Raw genomic sequence first — 10,233 nt, 5'->3', positions numbered from 1 at the left:
CACACAGACACATACACACACACACACACACACAGACACACACAGACACACACACACAGACAGACAGACAGACAGACAGACAGACACACACACACACACACACACACACACAGACAGACAGACAGACAGACACACACACACACACACAGACACACACACACACACACACAGACAGACACACACACACACACACACACACCGACACATACGCATGCATCGCACCCTGAGGAGTGGGATGTGCATCATCTCTGCGACGGAGAGCTGTGGCAGCGGTGTGTCGGCGGCGTCGAGCGAGGACGGCTGGCGGCCCCGCGCTGCCCGCTGCACCGTGCATGTGTGAATGTGAGCGTGTAGCGGCAAACAGGAGCTTGAGGCGTTAAGATGCAGTGTAGCATGAACATGGACGTGCGCGCGCATACACACATACACACATACATACGCACACACGCACCACAGTAGCGACGAGCTCGCGAATTGTGTCCTGCAGCTCCTCAATCGTCGCTGTCAGCTGCACACATGTAAACGCACACACACACACACGCAGGCGTGAGTTGTTTCATGAGGTGAGGAGCATGAATTGTGCGTGCCAGTGGCGTTGTCACCTGCATTTCGATCGTACCTTCTGTCCCTGCTCCGTTTTGAGATACTCAAACGCCGCCCTGTGATGAGAGGAGCACCGCTGGGCATGTGAGCAGAAGGTTTGTCACACGTTCACATACACAGCAGAAGCAACAACAACAACAAACAGACAGAGACACACACACACACACACACACAGACAGACAGACAGACACACACACACACAGACAGACACACAGACACACACACACACAGCCACACACAAACGAAGTAAGGTAACGCACGGAGCCTTTGCGTGGCAAAAGTCAAAGCCGTGACGACGAATGGCGGTCATCTTCAGGTTGAGGTAGCGCGCGTACGCCCGCAGGAACAGCGACATGGCGGGGCCTGCGGGGATGAACACCACCACACATGAGTATGAAAGCACGACATACCCTGGAACAAAAAAAAATCAAAAAGAGCGAACAGACACAACAACAACAAACATGCAGTCATGTCACACACACACACACACGCACACACACACACATCCAACACGCAGACGCACCTTCGCCAGACTTGATGTCCATGAACGCGCCGAGCTGCAGCTGACTGGATCGTGTGGCGAGGTAGTGGCCGAATTTCTACCCATGGCATAGAAGCAGGAGGCAAGTTGTGAGACAGCAGATAGGTGGGGGGGATGGAGTTGGCTGCTTGGTCACAACTCGTTCGTCACATGCATTGCTGCTGCCTCTCTTCCATCCTATGTACTGCACCTCGTGGCCGTCCCTGAGCAGCTTGTGGATGACGCAGAGGGCCTTGATGGCGACGTGCCACGATGATGCGCCCTGCGCCCTGCGGAACAGGCCCTCTGCAATATCCGCGGCAGGCACGCTCGGATTGAACGTGCAGTCCACGAGCACTGCAAATGGTGTGACTCGCAGTTAGAGAGCTGAGCATGCGTTGGCAAGGTGAAGGGGGCTGTCTTGTAGCTGCAGACAGACAGACAGACTGACTGACTGACCGACTGGCTGACAGACACACATAAGGCACAGCCACATAACACACACACACACACACACACACGCACACAAGACACAGACACCAGACAGACACACAGACACCACACAGAAACGCACACACACACAGTCGTTCTTGTACCTTTGACGTGTTTGGACTTTGGCAAGTCCTTTGAGGAGTCTGTGGCTTTGATGACGGCGCGATCCCATGGGTTGTCGGTCACCGCCGCCTTCACTCGCTCCTTGAACGAGCGCCCAGCCGTCGAGGTCCTGCGTCGCGTTGCCATGATGTGATGATGTTCTCTTCTTGTCTCGCAACCGTTCGTCAATGGAAATGGTGGTGGTGCTGTGCCGTTTCCGTTATGCCGCGGTTGAATGCGGTGGTGCGATCGATGGTTGCAAGCGTTGGTACGTGACAGCGGGCGTGATGCGAGCAAGAACAGAAGCGTCTGCACGGTCAGCCTGGGGTGTGAGCAAGAGAAGGAGTGTGAGCAAGCGTAAGGCGAAGGGCGTCGTCTGCTGCCGCTGTAAACAACTGTCCACAACAGCATAAAACTTCCAAGGCACGACTCCAACAACCAACAACCATGGACAGAGATCGTGTTCGGCTTGCGGTGTACCAGTACCTTGTGGAGCAAGGATTTGATGTGGCTGCCATGGCCATGCAAGATGCCATGGAGGACGCAAGCGCTGTGAGGGAAGCCACAGAGGAAGCATCAGGGCAGCTTCTGAGCATGTTGGACGAGCTGGTCACCCTGCGCGAGACTGTCAACCCGACGCGCAAGCCAAAGCCCGCCCTTGAAACAGCCGCCATCCAGCCCGACAACAGGTTCTGCGCCGTCGAATACGCCTGCCTCCAGGTGTGTGAGGCGTGAATATGTGTATGTGTGAGGCGTGTGTGTATGTATGCGAGTCTGTGTATGCGTGTGTGTATGCATGTGAGTCATTGAGTGAGTGAGTGAGTGAGTGAGTGAGTGAGTGAGTGAGTGAGTTTGTACACACACACATACACATACGTGCGTTCAACACACGTTGTTGCCATTTCATTCACAGGGTCGCCATGAAGGCAACGTGTTGGCGTGTCGGCTGAGCACAGACGGCAAGCTTATCACCTCGTCTGCTGACCGCACGGTCGGGGTCACACCAGTGGATGGCCTTCCGGAGGCTGTCTTTGCAGACGAGCCCACAGCCAAGTTCCCAATGCCATGCCCGATCCTATGTGTCGACTACAACCCCACCAACAACCTCATGCTCGTTGGAGGTTGGTTGGTGTGTGTGTGCGTGTGCGTGTGTGCGTGTGTATGTGTGTGTGTGTGTGTGTGTGTGTACACGGCACTGGTGCAAGTGCTCGATCCCGTGTCCATGGCCAGCATCGCTGACTTCAACACATTCACATTCGTATATGCACGCACACACGCATGTACATAGGAATGGACGGAGCTACGAACGTGTTGGATATGGAAGGCAACGTGGTGCAGGCCGGGCCAAAGCACCGCAAGTACGTCGTGCGCGTGCGGTGGTCGCCGTGCGGGCAATACTTTGCAACGGCGTCATATGATGGCACCGCAGAGCTGTGGGCGCGCGGAACAAGCACGCGCAGTAAAGGCGATGATGGTGGCAGCGGCAATGGAGACAACAGCGGGGAGGAGTACGAGCGGTTGCAGCAGTTCCACTTTGAAGGGAACGTGGAGTGCGTCACATTTGCACCGCCGCTCGACACAGCAGCAGACACTGGTGGCGATGGTGACGACAACAACAGTGATGATGGTGATGATGATGGTGATGATGGTGATGACAACAATGGTAGTGGTGGTGATGATGGAAAGGGAACTCCAGCTTTATAGTTAAAGTGTAACTTTGTCACACCAGTGGATGGCCTTCCGGAGCTGTCTTTGCAGACGAGCCCACAGCCAAGTTCCCAATGCCATGCCCGATCCTATGTGTCGACTACAACCCCACCAACAACCTCATGCTCGTTGGAGGTTGGTTGGTGTGTGTGTGCGTGTGCGTGTGTGCGTGTGTATGTGTGTGTGTGTGTGTGTGTGTGTACACGGCACTGGTGCAAGTGCTCGATCCCGTGTCCATGGCCAGCATCGCTGACTTCAACACATTCACATTCGTATATGCACGCACACACGCATGTACATAGGAATGGACGGAGCTACGAACGTGTTGGATATGGAAGGCAACGTGGTGCAGGCCGGGCCAAAGCACCGCAAGTACGTCGTGCGCGTGCGGTGGTCGCCGTGCGGGCAATACTTTGCAACGGCGTCATATGATGGCACCGCAGAGCTGTGGGCGCGCGGAACAAGCACGCGCAGTAAAGGCGATGATGGTGGCAGCGGCAATGGAGACAACAGCGGGGAGGAGTACGAGCGGTTGCAGCAGTTCCACTTTGAAGGGAACGTGGAGTGCGTCACATTTGCACCGCCGCTCGACACAGCAGCAGACACTGGTGGCGATGGTGACGACAACAACAGTGATGATGGTGATGATGATGGTGATGATGGTGATGACAACAATGGTAGTGGTGGTGATGATGGAAAGGAGGGACGACCAGGGCAGCTGCTCATCTGTGCGCGTGGCGAGTGTTGCCTGCACGTGTACGACATTGCCTGCAAGCAAACTGACTACATCAACATGAACGAGCTGCTGGACGACTATGTGAGCTTCTCTGCGATGGACGCGTGCGTGAGTCCCGATGGCAGATATGTGCTCGTCGCCACAGACCGCGACCGCCTCATCCTCCTCTCCCGACAGCACAAATGCCTGGTCAGGGCGAGTGTGCGTGTGTGTGTGTGTGATGTGATGTGTGTGTGTGTGCGTGTCTGTTTGTGTGTGTTTGTGTGTGTGTGTGTGTGTGTGTGTGAGTGTGTGTGTGTGTGTGTGTGATGTGTGATGTGTGTGTATGTGAGTGAGTGTGTGCATGTATGATGTGTGTGGTCGATTTGTCTTGACTCCCTCACTCCCTCACTCCCTCCCTCCACGCCCTTACCATTCAACAGTTGAAGGTGTTCTATGGCGCGAGCAACGGACAGTACAGCAACCCGCGCTGTTGCTTCCACCCGTCTGGCGCATACGTCTACGCCTCATCAGAGGTCAGCAAAGCTTACGTGGTGTGTGTGTGTGTCTGCGGTAGCTGTGCTCACCTGCCCTCAATCCACTCTCTACCACTTGTTCACACTCAAAACCAACGCGTTTACGTCTCACTTCCACCAGGCGAACGACGTTGTGGTGTGGGAGACGACGACACAAAAGGTCGTGCAGCGCCTCAAAGGTCCGAATGACTTGGAGCGTCTGCGCGCGCGTATGTGTGTGTGTGTGTGTGTGTGTGTGTGTGTGTGTGTGTGTGTGTGTGTGTGTGTGTGTGTGTGTGTGTGTGTGTTTGTATTGTTGCAGGCGCCTTCTGCCCTTACTCTTCCTCCCTCTGTCTTTGCCCCTTCTCCTCGCAACCACGCTTTCCCTTGTACTCACACCACCCTCCCTCCCTTTACTTTCGGCATCATCATCATCTTCACCGCCATCATCAGGCCACAGCAAGGTTATCCGCGACATGCACATGTGTAGCGCCCACGAGATGCTCGTCACGTGCTCCTACGACAAGTCCGTCCGCTTCTGGGGCGTCGAGTAGCACGCATACATGTTCTGTGTGTGTGTGTGTGTGTGTGTGCGTGTGTGTGTGTGTGTGTGCGTGTGCGTGCGTGTGTGTGTCTCCACTTTGCGCCTCTCGTGTTCGTTGCCCAGTTCGTGTCATTATCCACTGCCGTGAGCCGGGCGTACATAGGTATTCAAAGAGCTGTAATGTTTGACGTGTGAACCCTCATCGCTGTGGTATCGCCAATCAACGATGTTGTGTGAGAGGGATTGACGGGGAAGGTTTGAAAAGTACAAAGACGCAGATCCAAACACACACACACACACACACACATATGCACACACACACACACACACACACACACATATGCACACACACACACACAACACAGTGATGGTCTCCTATTGAAACTCCCACGTTTGTCTGCACATTGGGCATTCGTCCTGTGGTTGGCCCAGCCACTTCAGGATGCAGTGCATATGGAAGCAGTGCTTGCACTTGCCAAATACTGTCGATTGCACGGATGTCAGTGGGAAGGCGGGGGGAAGGAATGAGGTGAGATGGAGGAGAGGCGGCGAGTCAAGAAAAAAAAAACTTGCAAGCGAGCCGTCGTTCATCTCAGGTCAGCGGGGGTTTGTGATAGCAACACCCCTGTGATTGCGATACCGCAGGGGGCGCAGCCACACCACAAATGACGTGTGCTCACCGATGGGGCAGTTCTCTCCGGGTTCGTGACAGCTGGGGCAGCAGCCGTCAAAGGCCTGCCGACAAATACCGCACGAGTCATCTGGCGCCGTCCATTTCCACACTGCCACCACGTTCCACCTGCCAGCGAGATCCAGCACATGAGTCACACACGCGCGTAGACACTAGGCACAAAGGCTTGTCAGCGTTGTGGATCGTAGCACACAAGCATGGCATGGTCTTTGCACTTACTCTGTTGAGGATGCGTGGTGAGGTTCCGGCGGTCAAAAAAAAAAAAAAACACGCGACAACCAGTAAAACAAACACATGTGTCGTGAGCATCAAAACCCAGCGGTGCGCGCACTATTTGCAGCACACACACACACACACACACACACACACACACACACACACACACACACACACACGTTTGACTTACGCTTCACCTTCACCTTCATCTCGCTGAGATGAGGTGTGCCGCTTTGGTGCTTCGCCTTCCTTTTCCCCGCAACGGTCGCACACTGATTTCAGTCGCAGACAGCTTTGACGAAATGTGTGTGAAAATACGGTGTATTTTCCGAATCACTCGTGGCAGAGTTCCTCCTGTGCGATTGATGAAGATGATGATGGCTGGTTCTTGTCGCCCGTTGCTGGTGGCTGCTGTGCTGGCTCTTGTTGGGCTTGTCGCCTTGCACACGGCTCCGTGCGCTGCACTGTACGCAGAGGACGCCGGCGTGTACGACTGGTGCGTTGTGTGTGTGTGTGTGTGTGTGCGTGCTGTGTGTGCTCTTTGTGTGTGAGTGCACGCGGCTGTGATTGTGCAGCTGCAGCTTGTTGATGATGATGATGATGTCGGCGGTTCTACCTTGCCCTCAACGCAACACACCTTACCCAACGCACTCACACACCCACGCACGTCACATACACGCTGGTAGGGTTCAACAACACATTGGACATGTGCTATTGGCTGCAGAGGGCAGTGCTGGGGAGCTTGTCGTTGCCACGCGCGAAGGCGTCATCGCCCGCATCGATCCCGATTCCTCCGCTATCCGTGAGTTCATCCGCTTGACATCATAACACGCGCACTTTTGAACCCATCACAGTACTCTGCGAGCCCATGAAAACCGTGTCGTGCAACAAACCACCGGTACCTCCGTTTTCTCACTGAGAGCTGCTCTGCAGTGTGGCGCGTTACGCTGAGGGAGACGGACGTCGTGGACGAGCTGATCGTCTCCGTCTTTGGTGAGCTGACTGTCCTGAAGACATGGTTGTGTGCATGATTGCATGCGGCATTTCAGTGCACGTGCTATCGATCTTGCTGCATCCAGGCAACACTTGTTGCCCCCGTCCTGGCTGCTCTCGGTGCTTGACGGTGCATACCACACAAATCTGCGCCCCTCGCTGCAGGCGGCCAATCCACGGTCATCGCTGTCTGTGGCGGCGCCAAGCGCGTGGTCGGCCTGACCATGCGTCATGGCGTCTCTGTCCTGGACGCATCCCCCGGCTCCATCCCGCTTCGCGATCTCCCTTCCAGCCAAGTTCCCGCCACGCCGCCACAGTGAGTCATTGCTTTGAAGCAACTATCGTGCGTGGGTGTTGTTTGCGCTCTTGCTGTGTGGGGTGTTGTGTTGTATTGTATGAATTGTGTGCCTTGTTACTTGCGCGCATTCGACGTTCCGTGTGGCAACTCCCATCTTAACCATTCCACTGCACCTCACTTTGTTTTGATCCATTCACCACTCAATCGCGCGCCAATTACACGTCCTTACAGACACGCGTCTCTGCTCGATCGCACGGCTGGCGTTGACACCTGCCTCCTCCGCTCATCAAGCGGTGCGATTGTGTGTGTGTGTGTGTGTGTGTGTGTGTGTGTGTGTGTGTGTGTGTGTGTGCGTGCGTGTGTGCGCACCCTGCTGCGCATGCCACCTTCGTTGTTGTGCTCGTTGCGTTGTTCGTCCGCATCTCTCGCGTCATGTTCTGTATTGGCGATGATGATGCCAATCCACCTCACCTCCAGTCACCATCCATGCACCTCACCACCAATCACCACCAATCACCACCACCCCGCACCGACTGCAGGCCCGCTGGTGGTGACGCTGCACAGCTCGCGCGTCGCCTTCACGAACGGTCTCACGGGCAACATTGACTGGTCCATCGACCTCGCAGACACGTGAGCACGTGGGGGATTTGGTCGCACGAAATGATGCAGAGAGGGAAAGAGAGGGGATAACGTAGCTGCTGGTGGCGCAGTTGTTCGTGGTGGTGGCGCAGTTGTTGGTGGCTGGTGGGAAGTGTGAGCTGGCAGGGCGTGGCCCCAAGTAGTCAGGACACATTTCCACTTTTGAACCACCCCCTTCTCACTTTCAACCAAAACCAACACAACACGCGCACACATGCATACGCATACACGCATACACCCACCACTCCCTCCCATCCTCCATTTACCCTTCGCCAGGTACTCGGTGCTGTCGCTGTCGTGCTCGCCAAAGGGCCGCGTCCGCGCAGCCGCCCGCACCGCCGGCAGCAATGCCAGCGATGGTGGTGATGGTGATGATGGTGATGATGTCGTTGTTCTGGAGCTGGACCCGCAGACCAAGCAGATGAAGGAGGTGTGTGTGAGTGTGTGTGTGTGTATGTGTGTGAGTGTGTGTGTGCGTGTGTGTGTGTATGTGTGTGTGCTCTTGTTCTCTTCATCTTCGGTGCCTTGGTGTGTCTTCCATCGTCTGCTCACACGCACACATGCCAATCAACCCTCACCCTGTTGTGTGCACCCCACCATGTTGCCGTCGCCATCAGGCCAAGACGGCCATCTCGGGCGATGTGTGCACCACCACGGACGCCGCCGTCGTCTGTGCATCGACCGCCACCGCCGCAGCCACCGATATCGCCATTGCCCAGTTCTCTGCACGTGTGTATCCCTCCGTGTGCAGGCAGAGTGAGGAGGAAGTAGTTGATAGGCCGTGTGTGTGTGTCTGTGTGTGTGTGTCTGTGTGTGTGTGTGTCTGTGTGTGTGTGTCTGTGTGTGTGTCTGTGTGTGCACTCGTGTGCCTGCTGTACGGAAGTACAATCGCTCCATGGGGTACCAACTGGCTCAACCCCCTCCCCATATTATTCGCACCTACATGACATCGTTGATTTTGACAGCGACGAAGGTCCACCGCCTCTCTGTGCCCATCAAGTCCCCCGTCACTCTCAACGCGGTGCGTGCGTGCGTGCGCGTGTGTGTGTGCGTGTGCATGTGATTGTGCATTACGACGTTTGGATGAGTGCTTGTGTGTTTGCTTTAGCCACGCCCGCTCTTTCCTTCCCCATCTCACGTGTCACCGCAACCCGCCACGACCCTTCCTTGCGTGCCACGTTAGCTGTCTGAGGGCGCGCTGGTTGTCGTGACGGGCGCTGATGGCGAATCGGCGATTGTCACCGTTGACGGCGCAAAGTCGTCTGTCGAGCAGGTGGTGGTGGTGGTGGTGGTGGTGTATGCAATTGTGTGTGTGTGTGCGTGTGCGTGTGTGTGTGCGTGTGCGTGTGTATGTCTGTGTGTACATCAGCCGTGACACTCTGTTGTGATTGGTGTGTTGTCCCGTCCTGCATTAAATCCTGTAAACACACACACACACGCACACACACACACACATACACACACACATACACACACACACACACACGACTCATCCCCACCAGCAGCTTACCACCTTCTGCACACTCCCACTCCCCCTTTCCCTCCGTCTCTCCACAGGCGAGCGGCCGCGTGCATCTTCAGCGGACGCCGCGCAAGACGGTCGTCGCCACGACCACCGCCATGAACAACCGCGCAGCCCTCACGGTAACGAGACTCGTGGTGGTCGTGATAGTTGTTGTAGTCAAGGCGGTAGCCTTGTGGTTGTGTGCACGTGATTCAAGGAAGCATCTTGGTCGCAGCGACGCCGTTATCCTACCCACACCCCTCCTACCTATACCCCTCACAGGTGTCACACACACACACACACACACACACACACACACACACACACACACACACACACACACACACACACACACACACACACACACACACACACACACACACGGAGTGATTGACGCATAAAGCTAAGCAGCGCTGTGCACGTCTGTCCTACCTCAACGTTCTCAGCTGATTTTTTGTGTGTATTTGCCCGGACGAGAACGATCAGCAGAAGCCCTTTCTTCTGCACGGCAATGCTGGAGCTTACCGCCCTCGTACTACTTAGACACCAGTGGCACGTATGGCGTATCTACGATTCTCAACGTCGCAAACTCGGGAGCAGATGTGTGAGCATCTATATGAGTCACGTGGAGTATATTCACACTGTTCTCTAACATTTATTCTTCAAAATAAGCACACGAGTCGTGCATATACAC

At 55.4% G+C, this 10,233-nt stretch overlaps 4 protein-coding genes across 5 annotated transcripts in view; 2 read left to right on the top strand and 2 right to left on the bottom strand.

Annotated features, from left to right (window-relative positions):
- PTSG_02883 (uncharacterized protein) overlaps positions 1–2,088 on the bottom strand; it is a 3,437-nt gene extending 1,349 nt beyond the window's left edge. The window contains exons 1-7 of the mRNA XM_004996338.1: positions 1,720–2,088; positions 1,335–1,480; positions 1,127–1,202; positions 864–966; positions 620–659; positions 452–508; positions 223–321 (exon numbers count right to left, since the gene is read on the bottom strand). Of these exons, the coding sequence (XP_004996395.1) occupies positions 223–321; positions 452–508; positions 620–659; positions 864–966; positions 1,127–1,202; positions 1,335–1,480; positions 1,720–1,864 (666 nt within the window). The 5' untranslated portion in view covers positions 1,865–2,088. The remainder of the gene's footprint in view (positions 1–222; positions 322–451; positions 509–619; positions 660–863; positions 967–1,126; positions 1,203–1,334; positions 1,481–1,719) is intronic.
- A 53-nt stretch (positions 2,089–2,141) lies between these two features.
- PTSG_02882 lies at positions 2,142–5,438 on the top strand (the record flags this gene model as incomplete). 2 transcript variants are annotated; one of them, XM_004996337.1, is made up of 8 exons in its annotated part: positions 2,165–2,437; positions 2,631–2,838; positions 3,006–3,320; positions 3,476–3,559; positions 3,727–4,349; positions 4,583–4,675; positions 4,797–4,854; positions 5,108–5,208. In XM_004996337.1, the coding sequence occupies 8 exons, from the start codon at positions 2,165–2,167 to the stop codon at positions 5,206–5,208; spliced, it is 1,755 nt and encodes a 584-aa protein (XP_004996394.1). The 2 variants fall into 2 exon arrangements, with proteins under 2 accessions (XP_004996393.1, XP_004996394.1); XM_004996336.1 differs by lacking the exons at positions 3,006–3,320; positions 3,476–3,559 and having other exon boundaries at positions 2,142–2,437; positions 5,108–5,438.
- Positions 5,439–5,573: 135 nt separating this feature from the next.
- On the bottom strand, positions 5,574–6,314 carry PTSG_11938 (anaphase-promoting complex subunit 11; the record flags this gene model as incomplete). The annotated part of the gene is made up of 3 exons (XM_004996335.1): positions 5,574–5,680; positions 5,879–5,997; positions 6,292–6,314. 3 exons carry the CDS (start codon positions 6,312–6,314, stop codon positions 5,574–5,576), a joined length of 249 nt encoding a protein of 82 aa, XP_004996392.1.
- Positions 6,315–6,441: 127 nt separating this feature from the next.
- PTSG_02881 (uncharacterized protein) lies at positions 6,442–10,147 on the top strand (the record flags this gene model as incomplete). Its single annotated transcript, XM_004996334.1, has 12 exons — positions 6,442–6,601; positions 6,792–6,907; positions 7,039–7,098; positions 7,264–7,414; positions 7,628–7,689; positions 7,936–8,026; positions 8,312–8,465; positions 8,653–8,764; positions 9,001–9,056; positions 9,219–9,308; positions 9,593–9,679; positions 9,986–10,147. The coding sequence occupies exons 1-12, from the start codon at positions 6,471–6,473 to the stop codon at positions 10,145–10,147; spliced, it is 1,272 nt and encodes a 423-aa protein (XP_004996391.1). The 5' UTR covers positions 6,442–6,470.
- Positions 10,148–10,233: the final 86 nt, after the last annotated feature.

The sequence above is a fragment of the Salpingoeca rosetta genome, assembly GCF_000188695.1.
Source record: "Salpingoeca rosetta unplaced genomic scaffold supercont1.6, whole genome shotgun sequence".
Taxonomy (NCBI): Eukaryota; class Choanoflagellata; order Craspedida; family Salpingoecidae; genus Salpingoeca; species Salpingoeca rosetta.
The sequence above is the reverse complement of the archived record's forward strand: the minus strand, read 5'-3'. Positions and strand labels throughout refer to the sequence as shown.